General features: G+C 37.5%; 2 protein-coding genes across 3 annotated transcripts; one reads left to right on the top strand and one right to left on the bottom strand.

Moving 5' to 3' along the window:
- Nucleotides 1-398: 398 nt before the first annotated feature.
- LOC110935955 (protein IQ-DOMAIN 32) lies at nucleotides 399-7,504 on the top strand. 2 transcript variants are annotated; one of them, XM_022178301.2, is made up of 7 exons: nucleotides 404-649; nucleotides 896-943; nucleotides 1,999-2,334; nucleotides 3,279-3,461; nucleotides 3,587-3,667; nucleotides 4,354-5,713; nucleotides 7,240-7,504. In XM_022178301.2, exons 2-7 carry the CDS (start codon nucleotides 905-907, stop codon nucleotides 7,257-7,259), a joined length of 2,019 nt encoding a protein of 672 aa, XP_022033993.1. In that variant the 5' UTR covers nucleotides 404-649; nucleotides 896-904; the 3' UTR covers nucleotides 7,260-7,504. The 2 variants fall into 2 exon arrangements, with proteins under 2 accessions (XP_022033992.1, XP_022033993.1); XM_022178300.2 differs by lacking the exon at nucleotides 896-943 and having other exon boundaries at nucleotides 399-649.
- A 1,897-nt stretch (nucleotides 7,505-9,401) lies between these two features.
- LOC110935954 lies at nucleotides 9,402-17,187 on the bottom strand. The gene is made up of 7 exons (XM_022178299.2): nucleotides 16,803-17,187; nucleotides 14,497-15,108; nucleotides 13,694-13,881; nucleotides 12,637-12,851; nucleotides 11,496-11,689; nucleotides 9,900-10,025; nucleotides 9,402-9,767 (listed from the first exon to the last, which is right to left on the bottom strand). The coding sequence occupies exons 1-7, from the start codon at nucleotides 16,953-16,955 to the stop codon at nucleotides 9,669-9,671; spliced, it is 1,587 nt and encodes a 528-aa protein (XP_022033991.1). The 5' UTR covers nucleotides 16,956-17,187; the 3' UTR covers nucleotides 9,402-9,668.
- Nucleotides 17,188-22,974: the final 5,787 nt, after the last annotated feature.

Raw genomic sequence — 22,974 nt, 5'->3', positions numbered from 1 at the left:
TATCTTTTTTCGTATAAATTCGAGTTTGTATACGTTCAGCCGTGAATTTTGGTGCACTTTCGTGCTTTATCTTGTACATTTCCTACGTATGAACGAGTCGCATATAATACATTATGATTATACCATATAAATTCGATTTAGTTTACATTTTGATCCAATCACAATGCTTATATAAGTTACATTGAGTTCAATTGGATACATCAAAACAAACCTTTTGGTATGATTAAAGTATCACATAACAAATGGACAGATCCATTTGACGTTTGCGATGTACCCGCAATACTACCGGTTATTCCAAGTTACTTCGTTAAGGTTTGGATTTTGAAATTATTTTTTTCCGTTGCACCGAATATAAAAAGACGGACGTGAAACACAAATATCCACTAAATTTAATAATCACGTTTATGTCCGGCTTTTACTAACCTCCCACCACTCTCACTCCTGTGCAAGTTCCAACAATGGCGATTCAAAAAGGCGATATTAAGCTTTAAAATCTGAACAAATAACCTACAGAATACTCTTCCAACTATCTGTTTCTCGATATACAGCTTGAAAGATGGGAAGATCCGGCGGATATTGCTTCAAAATCATTGCATGTGGCAGCAACTCTGAATCTGTTGATAGAGATGATCTCGATGCTTCTGTTGAGGTATTTGTTTGTTAATTCGTGCCACATGTTTGTCAAATTGATATAAATGTGTGTGATTTGGATTGGTTTTGTGTGTTAGGTGAGGGTTTGAGATCATGATTTGTGTTTGCGGATTGATTTTATTGAAGTACATATGTAATTTTGCTACATTTTGTGATTACTGGTGGTAGGTTAATGATATGATGATAGTTAATTGAAATAATAAGTAAATTGGAAACTAACTTTTTGATTGTTGTTTAATTGTAGAACCTATGAATGCCTTGCTTGAACCACACACACATATATACACACAAGGTAGGGCTAGCAATTCTTTACTTGTTTAGTTGCTTATGACATTGTTTAATAATATGCACACTTTGCAATTTTATATATTTATAAAATAATTAAAATTAAGAGGCTGCATTATAAAGTAGAAACTTATCGTTTTCTCTGAGCTGTTAAACATGATTAGACCTGTTTTGCCAGCCCACAAGGTGAGAACGTGAGGTTCATGACACTAAATTATTGAGAGAACGAAAAGAACAAACTTAAATCGTTTGATAATTTGATCAATGGTTCATATTTCTGAAATTTTGTACTTCTTTCATACAAATGCGTATGTTTATGTACATAAAAAACCATTAAACTAATTTCTTCACATGTTTTAAAACTTTAACTGTTTACCTACCTATGTAGTTAATGTCCCGATATATCGGTCCCCTGCAGAGATATCGCTGCAAAATATCGGTACCAATAATATTGGCGATATTGACCATTTGTCTTCTTAGTTCTACCATTTGTCTTTCTTCTTATTGTTGCTATTAGTATTTTAAGTCTTAATTGTTAGTTGTTAGTGTTAAATGTTAGTGCTTTAAGTCTTAGTCAGCTTGCTACAGTTGTTAGTGTTTTGCAAGTTGCAAGAGGTTAATTTGTTAATGGTAGAAGAGTATACTGAATTGTTAGTGTTAAATTGCTATATATATAAATTTAGCATGATATTAAAATTACCGATATCCCACCGATATTCCACCGCGGTCCTTGACCGATATCCGATATTTTACTGCATTAACTACTTAGCTACCTACACATGTGTAGGTCATGTGTAGATATATACATAAATGAAATTTGTTCATTTTTCTGGATTTTGGGGGAGACAGATAAACATTGCATTTCTATCATTTTCTTTTATTTTTTAATTATTAAAGATTGAAAAGGTGACTGATTTATTTTGTTCAGCCGGTTCTCGCAATATTTAGTGTTTTGCATAGATCCCTCCCCTAATTATACATACACACATGTGTGTGTTTGTGTGCGCGCGTTTGTATCTTATATATCTTCTAACTTTGTGAGCTTATGTGAAACTGCTTCAGAACAAAGGTTCTGATAAAAGAGGATGGAGTTTCCGTAAAAGATCAGCTGGACATCGAGTGCTAAGCAACAATGTTATAACCGAAATATCTTCTTCTGTGAACAAGAGCTCAGAACCTGTTATTATCAACTCCGAAGCACCTATCAGTTCTGTTTCTGAGAAAACTTCTGCAAATCAATTGACAGAAGAATTGCCTCGCGTGTCTACTTCAACTACCAAGGGCAATACACCATCTAATTTGGTCATTGAGGCTGCTGATGTAGATGAAAGTAAATTTGATTCCGGTCCTGACGAGTCATCTGTCATTGTCATCCAGGCTGCTGTTAGGAGATTCTTGGTATGCATTTACTTCTAACTAAATGTAGCAGTTTTGACTCATTTACTTGTGAATGGGTCTATTTGCATTATGTTGTATATTCCAGTTGGTCAAATAGGTTGATTTGGTCAAAGGGGCTGAAGGTTTCCTGAAGTACATTTAAAATGAATACATCCTCGATCCTCCTGAATTGTTTTATTTGAATAAATAGATTATTACTGTTATACTTAGGGGTGTTCAACGGATCGAATAACAGATTTTCGAATTAATCGATTTGATTTTTTTACCTGAATTCGTATTCGGTTCGAATTCGATTATGATATGATTTATTCGATTCGAATTCATATTCCAATTCCATGCCAAATTTGAAATTCGTTTCAATTCGTATTTGAAACTCGAATTTGAATAAATTTGATTTAGTTCAAATTCACCCTAAATGATAAATTGTTTTACTTTTTTTTTTTTTAACTTTCTACAAACGAATTATAAGGGCTTTTAGAGTTAGACCCAAATTTAGAAGGTTTTCTATATGTATATATATAACATTCATGTGTATATAAATATAAAAAGTCATATATGTACAATTTTAATTCGAATCGAAAATCATAAATTCGTATTCGATTACTTGGCTCGAATTTGATCGAACTCGAATATTTTAAAACCGAATTCGAAGCTTGATAATTGAATCCAAATTGAGTCGAGTTCCGATTTTTTCGAATCCGAATCGAGTACTGAACGCCCATAGTTATACTATTGTTTTTGTAATCATTGTTAGCACATAAATAATTTATACAAGTATAAAATGGACCAAAAGAAATGTCAAATGTAAACGTGAACCCTTATGACCCATTGACTTGTGGCCCAACCTGCCTGATCCTCTCCTTGCCACCTGTACTTCAAACGTATATACTAGCTAACAAGCTCTAACTGATAGTTCTTATATCATGGTTATGTGTAACGTTTAGGCCCAGAGAGAACTAATGAGGCATAAGAAAGCTGTGAAGTTGCAAGCTGCTGTACGAGGGCATTTGGTTCGTTGTCGTGCTGCTGGAACTTTGCGGTGCATTCAATCCATTATTAAGATGCAAGCTCTTGTTCGAGTCCGTCATGCTAACACATCTCTTGAAAAAACCTCTATTGGAAGAAAGGTAAAATTAAATTCATATGAAAGTTGGAAGCAGCTTTAAACTCCTGGTTGACGTTTCGTGACTTATCTAAATTGACAATTAAGATAGTTCCAAACTCTTGTAAATCCCCTTATGTTTTCGTTCAGGCGGTAAAGGATTCTAGAAACAAGACACACCCAACATATATTTCTATTGAGAAGTTGCTCAGTAACCGATTTGCTAACCAGGTACAGAACTTGATACATTTGGCTATATCTTCTGAACTGTTCACCCTTAATAATAGTACATGTGGCAAAATGGATGGGCCAATTCAATAAACCATTAACATGTTCATATGATTAAAAGATCATTATTATCAAACAAATAATATGCACTTTTTGAATAAAACACATAAGGAGGTTTATACCTTTTTATTACGATTGTAGAAACTTTCAACCCATTTCAGCAGTTTCAGTTTTACCTAGTTTTTTAGTTTTGCCCATTAGAGATTAGAGATAAAATATAGAGTAAAGCACACGGATGGTCCCTGTGTTTAACCAAAATTTTCAAAAGTACACGAATGGTCCCTATGGTTTGTACTTTGTAATGCATTTAGTCTCCAGCAAAAAAATCTAAAGGTTTCAGCAGGTCCACGTTAGGGACTAAACGCGTTACAAAATGCAAACCACAGGGACCATCCATGTAGTTTTGGCAAAAGTTGGGGACTAAATGTGTTACAAAGTGAAACCACAGTGACCATCCGTGTACTTTTAGAAAAGTTAGGGACCAAATCCAAAATTTTGGTCAACCACAGGGACCATCTGTGTACTTTAATCTAAAATATAATAAGAGCGTCTCATTTACTCAATGCTGTTTTGCATTAAGCTTTTTAGTTGACTGAGAAAAATAATTAACTATCTTATTACTATAAAAGCTACTGGAATCTACGCCACGGACCAAACAAATCAATATCAAATGTAATCCATCAAACGATGATTCAGCTTGGAAATGGTTGGAAAGGTGGACATCCGTGTCTTCTCCCCAAGTTACGGAGTCACACGCGTTAAAACACCAGCAGGACAACACCATTGATACCAAAAACCAGATTGGAAATATGAATTCTCGACAAAATCCTGAAAATGAAAGTAAGCATATGAATACTGGACCTGAAGTGGGGCCCACTTCACTTCCCGCGAAACATTCATTGGAGGCTGAACAACCCAAGCGTCCTGCGAAAAGGGTCGCCACTGAACAAGCGGATTCCGAGGGAAGGAAATCTGCGTTTGGGTCTAGAAAGGCGAGTAATCCAACGTTCATCGCTGCGCATTCAAAGTTCGAGGAGTTGACTTCTAAGAACAGCTCATTCGCTTCAGTAGGCTCTTCCAGTCAGGAACACGTGGCGAAACTGAAACCCCATACGAGTTCAATCCAGCTGAAAAACGTTGAACCGAGGGAGTCGGTAGTTTATGAAAGCTTAAAAGTCGGTCAAAGTCCAACTGTTGGCTCGGAATGTGGAACCGAACTTTCCGTCACATCTATGCTTGATTCACCAGATCCGTCAGAGGTTGGAAATGTCGAAAACATTGAAAACGAAAAAGAAGCAAAAAGTTTGGATAAAGAGGCTGATGACGGTATAAAAAGCATTAGTGTTAAAGAACATGCTCTCCTAAACACTGAGTTGACTCACTGCACATCCGATCTATCAGAAAAATACGATTGCAACACTGATATATCACAAGTGAAACAATCACATGAGGACAAAAGTTACGAAACCTCTAATGCAGACATCGAGACTCATATTCATCATCAAGCATCTCCAAGAAGTCATGTAATAGCCCCAGAAACCGAATCACATGGAACACCTTCTAGCCAAATATCAACGAACAACAAGACTAAAACGGACAGGAAAACATCCGGTCAAAAGTCAAAGCCATGGTCAAACAGTACAAAGTCTCCGGTAAGTTCTGGTTTAAGAAACAGTTTGGACAATTTACCTCGAGAGAGAAGATCAGGGAACCGAAGGAATTCATTTGGTTCGCAAAGTTCGGATCAGGAACCGAGAGATAGCAGCAGCAGTAACTCTATACCGAGTTACATGCAAGTGACGGAATCTGCAAGAGCAAAAGCACTTGCGAATAGTTCTCCGAGATCAAGTCCAGATGTGCAAGTTAAGGAAAGTTATTTGAAAAAGAGACACTCGTTGCCTGGTGCGGTGAATAGCAAGCATGATTCACCGCGTGTCATGCGAACCTCGCCCCAGGCACAACAGCCCACCAAGGGAAATAATAATCCAGGTATTTTGTTTTATTTTTAAATGTTGCATTATTTTCAAGAGGCAAAATGCATACAAGGTACTAACTTTTGTCAAATTTATATTTTGGGTAAACCCTCAAATCAGGCAAGTAAAATTTCAACATGATCTAACTTATCCGAATTTTGAAAGTTCAATGATTTTTATTTTTAAATGGGAAAACAAGACGCTTACCCGAAATAGAAATTGGGTCAGATTTTTTTTTTTATTTTTTTAAGGAATTAGCCCTGTAAATCGTAATTATTAGTTCTAATTAGTTAAATTATCTGTCGAATTTAGAGCACTCATGTTGGTTGTAATTAACACAAATGGCCAATGACATAATTTAGTAAAAATACTTGCATATACATGCCTGAGGAAACAGTGAAAGTACAATGATGTTGTTTTCTCATTATAGCTCGAAAATGATAACTTATAGTTGAAAACTAGAACATGTTCCTTGAAGGCCACCTACTAAACGCAATGGATTCTCATGGTTATACTTGTACAAAAAAAAGAGTTAAATGCCATTTGTCCCTGTGGTTTGGGCCATTTTGCCAAGTTTAGTCCAAAGGTTTCATTTTTCATCAGTGGGTCCAAAAAGGTTTCACCTTGCCATTTTCGTCGGCTGGGTTAACTTCATCCATGATTTCTGTTAACGAGAAGGGCAATTTGGTCATTTTAAATGGCCGAATAGCCCTTCTAGTTAACAGAATTACATATAAAATGACCGAATTGCCCTTCTCGTTAATTGAAAAATTGATGAAGTTAACACAGTCGACTAAAATGGCAACGGTGAAACCATAGTTATCAAAAGCGTGCGCTTTTGGCGCCTAGGTGTTTTTTCTGGGCGATTCCCAGTAATTACGCTTTTGCTTCCAAGCTAATTATAGCGCAGCCTAAAACCTAATGATATTTAATATTTTTCTTTATTAATTCGTAATATCCCTTTTTTCTGCAGTATTTATAGGGATTTTACTAACAAATGATATCACTAAAGATCAAAATCTCATTTAGTAATATTCAGTTTGTATTAATTCGTAAATTCCACTTTTTCTGCAGTATTTATAGGGCTTTTACTGCAGTATATTTTTCTTTTATTACTTTAATGAGCTATTTATTTTTGAATATTAACATGTTGGCTTTGAGTATTTTGTTATTGAGACTTTATAAATGCAAGTATGAACATTTTTGTTTTGGTTTTGAGTACTTTATTGCTTTAATGAACTTTTTTATTTTTTTTATAAGTGCGCTTTTTTTTCCTCAGGCCCACGCTTTTTTTGCGCCTATCGCCTAGGCCCTAAGCGGAGCCTAAGCGCCTTGAGTGCGCTTCGCGCCTTTGATAACTATGGGTGGAACCTTTTTGGACCCACAGACGAAAAATAAAACCTTTGGACTAAAATGGTCCAAACCACAGGGACTAAAAAAAATAAAAAAACAACTTGAACGGGTTTGAATGAGTTCTGAAAGGAAGAGGAAATTTTTGGTTGCCACGTGTCTTCTGCTGATTGGTTTATATGTATGTAACAGAGAGGAAATGGCAGCGCTGATGTGGCATGCTTGTTCTCGTTTTTATTCTCCTTGGTAGCATGACTGCTTTGATCCTTGGTTCTTTGTGCCAGATTTTTTTACGTGACGGTTTGCTTTTGTATTTGGTCAGTTTGTGGGTAACTAATCTTAATAGAGTTTTTAGTCCTTGGGTTATATCAATCTAGTATACATTCATTTACATGTAACATGTTATTACTCTTTTTGACATATTTTAAGTTAGGGGGTGTTTGGATTTATTTATTTACTTTATTGCTTTATGCTTTTGAGTGTTGGGTGAAGGTCAAGGCTTTAGAAGCTGCCATAAGAGAATTTAAATGCTATCAAACTCTAAACTAATAAAGCACCACTCGTTTAACTTACAAGAGATTGTGCATGGCTTGTTTTGAGCTCGGCATATATGTGTATATTTAACAAGTATAAAATAATAGATTGGTTTTGGTTAGTGAGCCAGCTCGAGTTTGATAAGTGAAGCCTAGGCTCGGTTTACTTTATTAAACAAATTTATTTTTAGGCTTGAGTTTGTTTAAATTGGTTAACTCGGTCTTGGGTTTTCTTTTAGTAAATCGATCTCGAGTAGTTCATAAGCAGCTTTGTCCGTTTATACCCTTGATAAACTCTATATTTATGACAAACTTTAAAATAAATCTAAAATGGATTTTTATCCTAAAAGTGTAACAAAGAAAATTATAACATGGTGTCATAGAAGAAGATACAATATAGCGTCATCCATATTTTTTTTATTTCCTTTGACACAAGACATCTATCCAGTTGCTTCCTACACTTTTTAGGACTCAAAACTTGTAGCAATAAATAAATAAATAAATAAATAAATAAAAAAAAAAAAACAAAATCTGGGTAATGTTTGCTAGAAATAATAAAATGGGTGGTTATATTTGCTAGAAATATTGGTGCCACAGGCTTGCATATTAGAGGCGTAGCCCAACGCATTTCTTAATTGTGATAAAAATTTGTGACGTGGTAAATTATGTTATTCATTCCGAAATTGGGTTGATGATATTAAGACCCATCGTAGTGGTGCCATTTTTGGACGTTTTCTTACAAATAAACACCCCCAAACGCCCTAGATTCCACCCCCATGGGCGTTATTTTGATGATTTTGGGCTTAGGCGTTTTTAATTCCACACCATTGAGCAAAAGGGTTTGGCCAATCAGGGGTGTTCTACTTTTTTTTTGTCCAATAAAGTTTTTTGATGTTATTTTTATTTAATTTTTTTACACCCTTTTTTTAAGATAATGCCTACATCCTCACATGGTCTAACAGGTGAAAAACTAATGCATTAACTTCTTTTATTTTATGTTTGTAGTTTGTAGGGGATAGTGGGATACTGGGATACCCTAACTTGACTGGGCCTAATGGGTTTGGGCCTGATACATGCTGATCCCTAATAATTTGCCCCACCATTATTTTATACACGGAGCTTCATCCGGATCTAGAGGTGCAGAAAATAACCGGTTAATTAACCGTAACGGTTATTAACCAAAACCATAACCGGTTAATAACTAATTTAGGAATAACCGGTTAGTGGTTATTATTAATGTAAGTTAGTAACCGGTTATAAGTATTTAGTATAGAAACCGGTTTTTTAACTGCTAGACCTGTTAACAAAAAAAAAAAAAAAAAAAAAAAAAAAAAAAACATTAACCGGTTAAAGTAAAAAAGTCAAAATTCAATAGGGCCTAGAGCCGAAGTGCTAGGAGCAAACGAAATGAATCTCATACATGAGGCGCAAGGTATTTATATAAGTTTTTTTTTATTTCTCACAGGTTTCTAGCACCATGTACCCAAAATTAGATATAAGTTAGCTCTATATATGATTTAGAGGGTGTTTGAGATTACGTTTTAAAGTGATTATTTGATTATTGCATTTGTAAAACATAAATAATCTAAAAAAGTGTTTGAACGTTTTGGAGAAGCATGTACTTACATGCTTTTTCAAAACGCAGTTTTGAAAACGCAAAATCTATTTTGAAAACGCATAATCTATTTTGAAAACGCAACACCAAACACCCCCTTAACATAAGTGCTTTTTGTTTTGTCACCTACAGAAGCAACTAAGAAAGTATAAAGCGGTCTAGAGGTTCGAGTTCAGAGATTCGACTCACATGTACCGCAGCGAAGATTAGGTGAAACATGTTTTCTGAGTGAAGCGTTTTACACTTTTATAGCAATACAAATAACATCTATACATCAGTTGCATGAATCATCATACAAAGTAAACAAACATATGAATATACCCTTTAATCAACCTATAGCGGATCCAAAGACTGCTATTGATCCTGTTATCCGTTGACCTCAACCGGGTTCAAGCAACATAAAAGCCGATAACCGTCATACCCAAAAGCCTTTATTCAATTGTAACACATACCTTCATTCGAAGCATGTTTGATCATCTTTCTTCACGCCGTACCGCATTGGGATTTGAGACCATATCCATCATCATCTTCTCGGGCGAGTCTTCCCAATTTGAGAAAGTTTTTAAGTCAACCTACAAGAAAGTTGGTAACCAATAAAGTAATGTGTGCAAAAGTTAGTTTAGACCCGCAAAACCAAAGAAATGGACCAGGCTATAAATGCTTCAGTCGGGCCCTTTTTAAAACAAAACTATTTTTCAAGTTACCTTTCGCCTTTGTTCGGTGAAAAGTAGTTCTCTTTTCAGGAAGATATTTTGAGCTTCCTTTACTTTTTCCCCTCCCAATCCCCAAACTTCAACCTCCAAGATATGAGCTTCTGTCGGCAAGTATCCCTACAGGAAACCAAATACAGGAGTCATAACTTAGCTTCCGCTTATCAACGGGTATTACTAGAGGGTACAAATTCCACCCCACTATTTATAGATTATTAGAATCATGTTATGTTTAACTTATAAGGCAAACAAGTATTGATGAAAAAGGGTCAAAAGTGATAGGAAATCGGACCTGTTGATTCTCACAGAATACCAGGAGCGATTCTTCCAAAATTCGTTGATTCACGAAGAATACCGAAAATTGGGGTTTTCACACACTAGTGAATTGGGAGAGAAAAACGACTGTTCATATATTTCAAAACTGATTTGTCTCCTCCCATTACATCCATATAAATAACAACGTAAATTGAAAACGGGCCTCAAAACACACTTGGGCCAAAAGCTAGAACGAAATAAAAGTCCAACAAAAGCAATAAAAAACATAAAACGATAAATAACTCATAGAAATAAGCGTTTTTGGGCCCGAACGATGGACCTCGTTCTCAAGATCGTTTCGCCTGGTTGCACGCCCAAAACGGACCCCCGTAGCCCAAGTTAGAGCCATTTTAGTGAAGCCCCTTTTGTCACACGATCTTGGGCCTCCAAATATAAGATGGCCCGCTCCTCCACACTTGGGCCCGCATCAAAAGGTCGGACAAAGTGTAATTTCAAATGCATAAAACTTATGAAATGATTTAATTCATAATATTAGACTAATAATGAAGCAGTATAAGTTTTTAAATCATATTTGACACAAAACCATTTATAAAGAAATGATTTGATCAACCCAACCCAGCCATTAATACAAGTTGACATGTTACCCAACCCGTCCATATCGCAAACTCTAGGTTTTACCTTATCAATAGCGTGATTGGATCATTACAACAAGAAAAAAATATACTGCTAACACATCAAACCACATAAAATACACATTATGCATGAGATTATAAAAAAATGAAGAAAAATGCTGCAATAAATGAAGGCTGTGTTCTTTTACCTCTAGTCAAGTTAAACATATAGAAAAAACTTGGCTTACACAGAAATACTTTTGGGTTACTTTCTTATTTTAATCTTCCTTAATTATTATTAACTAGTTTAAATAAGATCACAATTAAACCATGTATATAATGTAGATCCGGTTTTTTTTTTTTTTTGGGTAGAACAATTAAGGAAGTTGTTAACACTTAAAGCTTGATATAATTTAGGTGAATTTAGACCACTCGGCCCATTTTACATGTTACATTTTCAGCTAACTTTACAAGATTTGACCGTTGACCAAAAAATGTAACACCAAAATGATTGGTTTCACATAAATGATTAGAGAACTAGAGATTGAGATTGAGACTCTAAGTCTATAGCTTAAAATGAACAAACTTAACCTGAATCTGAATGTAAGACTTACGGTCTTTTTTTATAAATAGATGGGGAAAATAAATAACTCCTTTAAATTAGCAATAAACAACAATAAAAATGTTCATGTCAAGAATGTACCTGATTTGGGAAAAGGGCACCTGATTGGTAAGTTTTATCATACGCATGATGACACACAGTAAGCTTAGAGAAGTCTTCATCCATGAAAATCCTCTCATTTCCAATGGACCCACCAAACGCAATTCCTACAGGCTTCGGTTTTGCCTCATAACCAGTTACATGCAAGTGACTGTATACAAAGTTCTTCTCTTTACCTGCTCAAAAAGTACATCCACACAGTTCTTCAAACGGGTCAATGTTCGGGTTGCATTTTCTTGATAACAGGTCAAATGGGTCGGGTGATACTGGTTAAAAGTCATCTAATGTGTATTCATATGATTACAATTAGGGATGAGCATTTGGTACCAGGTACCGTACCGTACCGGTTATATTAGGTACCAGTACTACTGGTACCCACTTTCCCCATTTTTCGGTACCGGTCCGGGACCATGCTCATCCCTAATTACAATGCCTTAAATCATTTATTTAAGAATGCTTATTTTATTAACTTGAATATGTAGTATTTGTAATTGCGTTTAGTACATCAGTTATTTAAAAATATTAAAAAAAAACTAGTGGGTTACCACCCGCGCTGCGCAGCGGGTTCGAAACATAAATAAAAATAAGCAAATCGCGAGAGTTAAAATTGTTTGATGTGTAAGTTAAGGAGCTAAACATGTCATTATTAAAGTTGAGGGCCTAAACATATCATTATCAAAGTTAAGGGGCTAAAGTTGTGTTAGTTAAGGGGCTAAACATGCCATTATTAAATTTGAGGGGCTAAACATGTCATTATTAAAGGTGAGGGGTAAAGCTGTTTATTATTAAAGTTGAGGGGCTAAAGTTGTTTGATGTAACTAAGGGGCTAAACATGTCATTGTTAAAGTTGAGGGGCTAAAGTTGTTTGATGTAATTAAGGGGCTAAACATGTCATTGTTAAAGTTGAGGGGCTAAAGTTCTTTGATGTAATTAAGGGGCTAAACATGTCATTGTTAAAGTTGAGGGGCTAAACATGTCATTATTAAAGTTGAGGGGCTAAAGTTGGTTGATGGGACAAAATAGCAAATTTATAGTATATATAATATGAACAAAACATGTTGGTGGATGTGGATTGACCCTGTACCCTACCCATCGGACCCACCCATTTTGCCACCTTACGCACCGGAAGATGTAAGATGATTAAAAACAGGACTTATAGCATATAGACTTCCAGACGTTCCGTAAAATGTATCCTTGTTCACAAAAGCCTGGTGAGTAAGTGCACCAATTGACCAGCTATGGTCTTCTGAAGTAGCAGAAATAAGCACAAGAATTGGACCATTATACCCTTCAACATTTGACCAAAATCTGCTTAAACCTTTGCCATGAAGAGAAGACCTGCAGTAATTTTACAAGAACCTAAACTTAAAAAGAAATGAAACTAACCAATTTCATATATTTAATAAAAACATATGTTTAAATATAAACAAATGCAATAAACAACAATAAATTAATTAACTATAACTTAGTATAGGCCCACCTGAATATTATTATTATTATTAATATTATATATCTTACAGGGAAGTGTCGGTGGATTTTTCACCTCCACCCCCTAACTTTTAAATTTTCCACTTTTAGCCTATAGTTTTGTAATTTACATTTTTGGCCCATAGACTTTTTTCTTTTTTTGTAACTTACAATTTTGGCCCATACTTTGGTAATTTACATTTTTGGTCAATATGCTTTGTACCGACCCCTCAACTTTTAAACTTTGCATTTTTAACCCTCAAGTTTGAATTCTGTCACCACCCCATTTTAAGTTTTAAACTTCCCGTTTTTACCCCTTGCACTATTACTCCATTTTTACCACCGCCACCCCCTCAAGTTCCAAACTTTGCATTTTTACCCCTTGCACTATTACCCCCTCAAGTTTTAAACTGTGCATTTTTTCCCTTTACACTATTACACCATTTATACCGCCACCACCCCCTCAAGTTTTTAAACTATACTTATTTACTCCTTGCACTGTTACTTCATTTTTACACCTCAACTTTGAAAACTTCATATAGTTAACGCATCAATAACTCTTGGACTAATCCATTCAATGTACCCACGCCACAACGTGCACGGGTCTAATTATTACGACTTCAAATTACAATAATCAGCTTAAAGTCCAATACAGGCAACAAGTAGTAAACATTATACCTACAAAGAAACTAGATAAAAAAGAGAAGACAAACCGGTATAGAAGGTTTTCTTTAACTTCAGCAGCATCAGGTGCAAAGCATGTTTTCAACATTTCGTCACGCATAGTACTTCTGAGGGTAAGGGAAATAGACCATGCCCTGCCAGGTGTCAGAAGATAATTATTCGATGGTGCTATTGAATGACTGTCACCGCTAGACGAGGATGATGGCTCCAATACATCCTGTCATCAATAATAATTCACATTAGCCCAACCAATGATAAAAACATCGAATGCTCTATCATTATACAACGTCTGAATGGTTAAGACCTCTAATCTGAATTGGACAGACATTTTCCTCTGAACGGTTAAGCATTATACAGTCTCTTAATGGTTCAGACCTCTTACTGATTCAACACTTAATGGTTCAGACCTCTTACTGGTTCAGCACTTAACCATTCAGATGTTGCCAAACACCCCCTAAGTTTTCTAATTGTACCCGTTTGATTCGTTAGAGATAAACTGTAACCAAAGACCACCCATTTTTAGGTAAAGAAGTACAAAAATCCCACCTTTAACTTGATCAAATCAACCTTCTGGGGTGGCCCAGTTGGCCAGCCTCACTCACCCTCTCCCTAGAGGTCCCGGGTTCGAATCTTGATGTCCGCAACCCACGGCCAAGCTCTTCGCTCTCGGTTGGGTATTCACCCCCAGGCAGCTATGGGGCTAAGCTAGCTTGTGGAGTGTGATCACTCCAGCGGTTGGGAGGACCGTGGAATATCCCCCCCCCCCCCAAGTTGATCAAATCACCAAAGAAGTGGAAACTAAATCCTACATGCTTAGAAAGAATGGAAGTACCTGTTGAGATGCAGAATTGGAAATTCTCGAATGAACGAACTGCACCAAACATTCCGGAAGGTTCGGCGCCGTTTTCAATACCCACGCATGAAGCTTCCCTATCGGAATTTGTCTATCAGACCCCAAAATACCGTCATCCCATACATTCAACTCAGCACCACCTTCAACACACGACGAAACAGCAGACAACACCAAATTATTCACATCCGGAAGACCAAACATCGCATTTTCTTTCACCATCTGTCGGTTTCTAGAACTCCAAGACATAACCCAACACATCCAAAGAAGCATCAACAAATCAGCTGGGAGTAGGTACCCATTTATCTTGTAATCCGCATCTGTAGACTCGATTTGCATCCCGGTTGTGGCTCCTGATTTCACAACTGCTGATCCAAATACTTTTAATAAGTTGTTTAATGAATTCGATGTGGGCATTCGCCCACAACAGTTGGTGTAGCTGTTCAAGAATGTAATCCAGTTTAGACCGTCTTTATCTGATATGAAGAAGTGATCAAGTATTGAAGGACCGAGATGATTTAGTAATGCAGGAAAGCTTTCGGGTTTGAAGGATGCTTCACAATTTGGGTAGTCAATGGAGAGTTTAAAGCATTCCTGGAAACATAATAGCATTTCAATCTCAGGTAGGGCTGCTAAACAAGTCGTGTCCGCGGGTTGAACGTAAAAGTTTTACACGGACCGGCATTCGTCACACACATGAACATGAACATGAACACGGGATTTGTATTTGCGGGTTGACACCAACACGACCCGTTTAACCCGGAAAAAAAAACCTTTTCCATTTTTGAATATTAATACATCAAAACTAAAAGTATGCACATTATTTTAATTTTTTGAGCAATTATGTGTAAACCAATAAAACAAATTTTTAAACTTTTAAATTTTAGCATAAAAATACCCAAATTAGTAACACAAAAAAGTAAATAAATGGGTTAAGCGGGTCCACTATCCGACATAAGTAAATAAATGGGTTACGGGGGTCCACCATCCAACATAAACACAAGCTTTTTAGCTAAACGTATTAGCGGGTTCAGCTCAAAACTGACAGTATAATCTATTTAAACTAAACCTAATCCGTAAATTTCGTGTTAGATTTGTGTGTTTAAAAAATAACACCTTAAATTCACATGTAACAATATATATAATATAGAGTAAATTACAAAAACCGTCCTTTATGTATGTCACTTATTGCAAACTATGTCTTTTATTTCAATAATTACAGAAAACGTACTCGATCAGAAAACGTACTCGATGTTTGCAAACCCTTGCAAGTTATATCCTTTAGCCCTAACTCAGCTAACTTTTTATGGTTAAATCTGATCAAATGGACCCCATGAGAGTATTTTGGTCATTTTACTCTTGTGGGGTCATTTGGTCAGATTTAAGGCTATGGGGTATGGGGCTTGGGTTGGGGCGTGGCCCTTGGGGCTTGGCTTTCAAGCCGGGCGTGGGGCGGTCTTGACAAACCTAGCTGGCTGCCTCCCATTCGCTCACCCCGCCATGTCATAGCGGCCATTTCAAAAGTTTGAATTTTAAATTCAAACCGTTTGGGGGAAAACCAAACCGCCACCCGGAAGCATTCGCAACCTACCGACATAACGTCGGTAACGACCGCCACAACCTCAACGCGTGCCAACACAAATGGTGCGAGCTACGGCCCAAGCTCGATCGTTTCAAGGCTTACTACGAAGCCGTTCCGAGCGGCGAGTTAAGCCACGAGGACCGGGTGGCGGTGGCAAACATAGAGTTTCGAGGCAAGGAGCGAAGGGCGTTCGACAAGATCGCCCTTTTTGAAATTTATCTAACGCTCTAGGTTTGTTATTTTGTAATTTTTAGAAATTATGTAATTTTTAGGATTATGTAATTTTTAAAATTTTAATGAAGTTGTAGTTTTTTTTTTATAAATGTTGTGTGAATTTTATAAATTTTTTGTAATTTTTTTTTTAATAATCTGCCACGCGGTGCACCCAACCCACGCCCCGCCATACCCCGCGGACACGTCACTAGGCGGTGGGGGGCTCCCATTCCACGTGTCAACAAATGCCCCAACCCAAGCCCCACCATACCACACGGTCTAACACAAAAATACCCTCATGTGGGGTCCATTTGGTCAGATTAACTACAAAAATTAAATGAGTTAGGGGACATGATGACTTGCAAGGGTTTACAAACATCGATCGAGTACGTTTTCTTCTGTAACTATTGAAGACAAAGAACACACAAGTGACATACATAATTGATTCTTGGATGACGTCAGGAATGGGAAAGGATAGATTAAGGGTAGTTACCTTTAAAGAAGTAATTGGGATGGTTTTGGTTTCAGGATCTGAGAGGGTTGAAAAGGCTTTCTCAAGAGCAGAAAGAGCACCTGTGGAGGCAGCCAATGATTCAGCTTCACGTTGCTCAGGCGAAATTTGTTCGGTTGATGAGGATGCACCCATTTCCTAACAATAATATTCCTGAATTCAAATTGCGATTGCAAGGTGTGTATACACGATCGATTTTTGACAAAAAGAAAAGGGGACAAGGGCCCTGAATCTAACAGTGTTGATTGATTTTGATCCTCACTCACCAGCTGGAAGATAGATAAACAAAGATGGATTGTTTTGAAAGATAAAATGCCCTTTGGTGATCTCGTAAGGCCATATTTTGCAAGGAATTTCTACTGTTATATCACAGGATCTATTTCACTATCTCCATTATTTTTATTAATTTAGGAAAAATTACCAGTTTTCCTTCATCTTTATACCATTTTTCAAGCGGTATATATATTTTTTAACGGATGTTGATAGGCGGTGTCCTTTACTAGGTATTTTGTTGTAAGTTTAGTTCTTTACACCCAACAATTAACAGGGTTTGGTGTAAAGGACTAAACTTGCAACAAAATACCTAGTAAAGGACACCGCCTGTCAACATTCGTTAAAAAGGACACCGCCTGATAATAAACTATATAAAGATAAAAGACAGAACTTGTAATTTTTCCTTTAATTTATTTGTGTCTCAAAAGGTGGCTTGTGGTAATCGCTGTTTAATCCACGCCAACCACCATGAATCATTGAGGGGAAGGGGGTGTAGCCTTCGATTAATTTTCCTATGTGGCGAATCATGTTTTAACCATTACCCCTACACCCTTCAGCCCTTCAGCCTCAGAAATTGCATATTGGTTATTAGGTTTCATAGTGATGTTAAAATTACATGCATTACATACTGTATCAAAGACATACATGTCTTACTTATTGTTAACCATGATACTAATATATGTTTGTTTTTGTTAGGATCTGAGTTTGGATTGATTGTGATTTGTGTTTGAATTTAAATGAACAAATGGAAGAGTAGTGCAGCGGAATTTAATGGAAGCAAACTTTTCACAATCAAACAGAAGAAATGCTATCAATCATACATTTTCAAACACTGAATCAAATGATTAAATTTATTTTTAAACTCTGATTACAATGTGTGTATGATATGCAAACTCCCCCTCAGCCCGAGCTCAGTGTTTGTTCGTGCAGAAAGAAGATGGTGAAAGAGCTAAACAGAACAGTACAGAGTACTGTTCTATTTATAGGCACTTGCAAACCACGGAGCATCAAAGCTGACGTCACCATGAAAGTGACATCTAACATCCTCACAAACTCTAACCTCTGATCTATACAAACACTGCTATGCTAACTACTGATATTACATTTCAATACATAAAACAGACTCAAACTGCTGCTGCTTCCTTCCACTGCTGTGAACCCAGCAGTACTTGTCATGATCAGCAGTGTTTGAACCAAGGCAGTAGATTGAGCAGCAGAGCTTTAGTTCTTCTATCAGACTTTGTCTTGATCAGCAGTTGTAGGTCAGCAGTTTGCATGATCAGCAGATAGGAGGTCAGCAGATGTTGAAACCACTTTCAAGGGGAGAGACTTGCAACCAAACATCTGCTTATTCTGAATCTACTGCTGTGATCCAGTTTTGGCTTTTATTATCTGTTCCTTTGGTAGGGTTCAATCCCAACAATCTCCCCCTGGAACAGATAATGCCAAAACTCTCCATTATTGTAGATTTTTATTGCCTCAACAACAGTTCCCTTATTTACCCTTTGAATTGTAGTTCAAAGGTTAAGGCATCTGTATCATCTTCATCCCTGCTAAGTGGAAGATCAAGGAGATCCTGCAAATCTTCAAGTCTCAGGCCAAGAGCTTGTTCCCTTGTAGATTTCTTCACTTCGCCATCCGCCCTGACCATAGTCAATACGTGGTTCTGTTTATCAGTTTTCCACTCTTGTATTTTTAGACGTGATGGGTTTCTTGGGAGATTTTTATTTGTTGAGGAGTTTGGTGATGCTGGCCTATTCATAACTGGCTGAGCAGTATGTGCAGATTTTTCCAGTTCAGATTCTTCTTTCAACATTAACAACAGGCCCTTTTTTCATAATGGCATTTCTAGTAAGAATATCTTGAACTGTTTCAGAACCTAACTGCCTTTGTCTCCTTCTTTTGTAGATGGCAGTACCAGCAGGAGCAGTGGTTCTTTTGGGATGTGGCTTTGATGATCCTTTTGAAACCTCTGCTTTGGAGTAGTCAGGTTTTTGTGGAGCTATTGGATCTTTCTTCCTAAGCTCTTCCAACCTTTTGTAGGTGGCCCTGACCCTCGTTTCTCCCCACTTAGACACAGAGTTCTTTGACCCATATTCAGCAATTATCAGCTTCAACCCTTTTGAATTTTTCAGGGGGAGATTGCTCGACCTTATTCTTGATCATTTCATGAATCCTGGCTACTTCTTTTTCAAGCTCAGGAATGGTCCAGTTTCTGAACATGTGTTTCTCCCCCTTGTATGTCTTGTAGGTCATGATGTTTTCAATGTAGTCTTTTCTCAAGGACTCATCTGCCTTCTCAGAGATTTGCTGACATACATTTTTTGCAAACTGTTCCAAAGCTCTGACCTGTGTAAGTAGAAGCTGATAGTTTTGTTGATACTCTCTATCAGATTTCCCTTGTTTGTTTTTTATTGAGATATCCTTCGCTTGCTTGGCCTTGATTTTCAAGTATTCTTCAATATTAGTTGGCCTGGGATATCCTTCAATCGATGGCAAGCTCCTTTTGGCAGGGTCATCCTCATAGTAGAAGACTTAATTTCATCTCTGACTGTTACAAGTTCAAGAGGAAATTGAGCACCTGCAGGAGGTAAGGGTTTGTACATTTGAGCTGAAGAGAGAGGAATGGGTTTTGAAATTATGACAAGTGCTTGGGATTTTGAAGCTTTTGGTGGTGGTGATGGAGAATCATCATCTGATATGACAACCCTTCTCCTTTTTATTTTAGGGAGGGCAGATGATGTTTTGGGTGGATCAGTGGGAGTGATTTGGGTGGCAGTGGTTGGTGACTGACTAACAGCTGTTGAAACAACTGGTGTTTCAACAACTGTTGTCATTACAACAGATGTTTTAACATCTGTTGTCTTCTGCTTTAGGGCAGGAACTGATGGTGGTGGTAGGGCAGTGGTAGTGGTGTGTGTTGAAGTGGTGTGTGTTTGAGTGGAGGTTTGATGTTGGTGGCTTTTGGACAGTGGTTTTGGAGTGTGCTTTGGAAGGTTGGATGTTGTGGATTTAGGTTTCCTTACTTTTCTAGTAAGATTTTCTTTTGGAATCAGATTTTGATCATCCTTTTCACCAGAACAACCCTGCGCATTCAGCTCTATAAAAGCTCTTTTCTCCTCATTCCACCTTGCTAGATCCTTTGCCGCTCTATCCTTCTTTACACTTATGACAGCATCATCAAGTGCATTTTGGGTAACATCAACCTTTTTTACTACCATCTGGCAAAGGAATATCTCTGAGCATTGCATCTTTTTCTATGTCAAGGTATAGCCCATTATCAATCCCTTTCTTTACCCACTCCTTAATTTTCTCCCCCTTTTTGGCATTATCTGCAGGGAGGTCATCAATATAAAGTACAGTAGGAGGAGCAGTGCCAGTGGTTGTCAATAAATGGGCCTTAAGAGCCTTGATGTCATCGTTTGTATCCCTGAACCTGGACTCCATTGCCTTTTTGAGACCTTGAACATGTTTGGCATGTTGGTGCTCAGCCAACTGAAATTGTTGATGAGAAAAGGTTGAAAGAGGTTCCAGAGCTCATTTGTAACATCTACTGGTGGTGGAGCAGGTGTTTGAGATGGAACAGCAGTGGATGGTACCTTTTGAATTGTTAACAACTGTTGCAGCATGTCTTTAATTTCTGCAACAGATGCGTCCAATTTTTCAACACGTTCCGTCAATTCTTGGTACTTTAAGCCATCACCCAATTTAATGGGATTATCTGATTTCCCACTAGCAGTGGTTTTATCAGAAGTGGATGTAGGGAGTGTACTCCAAACATCAACAACTGATGCCCCTTTTTCTTGGTACTGGGGTCTTCTTCCTTCAACACTTGATAATCTTTTGATTGAACCAGTGGTTAATACAAACTCACTAGCAGATAACAGAGGTGTTATGGAAGGAATTGCCTCCAAGGAAGTCTTATTGATGTAACCACTGTCCAAGTGTAAACCTGTAGGTTCAACACTTGTAGTGGCTGCTTCACTTGGAATACCACCAAGAGTTACTTGTAACTCAAGGGGTGTAACCTCCTCAGGTTGTGTTGGTGGGTTAGCAAAGACTGATACATCAAGCCCAGTCTCATGTTGAAGTATTTTCTCATGAACAGGTGATTGAGAAGGACTGGTTTGTGCTAGGTTCAAATCAATTGCATCCAACAGCAGTTTGGTGTTTGGTGGAATTGGGGATGTGAAGGTGGGTTTAGAAAGCGGAATTGCCCCGGGTATTGGGCTGTGGAGGATGGAAACGAGTGCTTCCAGAGCCTCATGATGTGGTGACCCTATTTGTACAACCTGTTCTTTTTGTGAAGATACAGGAGGAGTTTCAGGTATGGGTTGAGATATTTCTACCAACTGCTGTGAGGAAGTAGCAGCAGTGGTTTGTTGTGATTTTTGTGCAATCACAGGCAGTTGCTCTGGTATCTCATCCTCCAGAGTTGCCTTTTTGATGGGTTTGGGGGGTTTTTGATTTTTCTGTTTCTGTGGCTTTTTGGTGATTTTAGGTGTGGCTTTCAAGACAGTTGTTTGGCTGCCTTGATCAACTTGAGCAGTGGGCTCAGCAGCAGATACCTGAGGAGCAGTGTTTGCTGCTAAAGTCTGCTCAGGCACCTCTGCTTGTGTTTTACAAGGCATTAACATTCTTGAAAATGTTTCAGCAGTTAAGCTGTTTATTTGAAAAGATTCACCTTGGTTTATTACCGCAATATCATCCTTACTGAACCTTTTCTCAAAATAATAGCTTAAAAATCTTGGAAACAGTAAGAAAGATTTCGTTTCAACATTTTTAACCAAATCATTGAAAATTGCCTTGGAGTAGTTAAGATTTTCTCCTTGTAAAATAGCATACCCCAAGTTTTGAATTTTCAATGGTATTTCATTAAAGGAGGTGGTTTTGTTTGAAACACACATGAGAAGGGTATGAAATAAAAATCTGGTTGCAGAAGGGAAGAAACCTTTTTGTAAGGTATCCCTCTTCATTGTGTCTGCATACCCTCTCTCAATGAAGTCAGTTTTTAACTCGTTTTTAGGGAAAGAATCTTTACCTTCCTGGTCAGCGAGCTGAAAGACCTCAGATATTGATTGCGGTGTTATTCGGACTGCTTTCTTTTGCAGAGTAGAGTTAATGGCTACGATATCTTCTCCTTGTTTTTCAAGGATGCAATTTTTCCAAAACTCTCTCTGAGTTTGCAGGTAAATGGGTGCATTAGCGGTCAACAAAGTTTTGTACTTTGAGGCGTTGAGTATGTCGAGAATGGAATCAAATGTATCGATGGTGCCGGGTTTTGTGAGAAGACCCAGTAGATTGTGAGATGGTTTGTGTGGGATGTCGGTGGAGGTAGCCTTTTGAGAGGCCCCTTTTGAAGTTTTTGCGGATGATTTCGATTTTGTCATTTTGAGGATGAGGATCGAAGATGAGATTGTGGAGAGATTTGACGAAATGTGATGGAAACTGCTTTGAGAAGAGAATTTTTGAGAATTCAATTCGACAATGAAACCCTGCTTGGGTGTTGAAAGGGGGTTTTATAGAGGAAGAGTGAATGCTGACGTGACAGCAGTTACAAAAGGTCTGACCCCTAAGTACTGCCCGCATGCCATCCCCTGGTGAAGTGAAGGACAGTACTTTTAAACAGTACAGGTTGTGAAAACAACTAGTGAGAACAACAGTTGTAATGATAATGGAGGACAGTGGATGCTTTTTACCATCAGTGGATAGCTTAGCAGTGGATACACCACTGATTTTGACCATCAGTGGTTAACCTAAGAAAATGAGAGCAGGGGATGACTTTCAGCAGAGGACAGACTTTTTGAAAAAGGACAGATTTTTGAACCCATCAGTGGTTATGGCAGACTTTTAGGATTTTAATGAAAGATTCATTTTAGCT

This window comes from Helianthus annuus, chromosome 6 (assembly GCF_002127325.2).
Source record: "Helianthus annuus cultivar XRQ/B chromosome 6, HanXRQr2.0-SUNRISE, whole genome shotgun sequence".
Lineage (NCBI taxonomy): Eukaryota > Viridiplantae > Streptophyta > Magnoliopsida > Asterales > Asteraceae > Helianthus > Helianthus annuus.
This window is presented reverse-complemented; position numbering and strand designations above follow the sequence as displayed.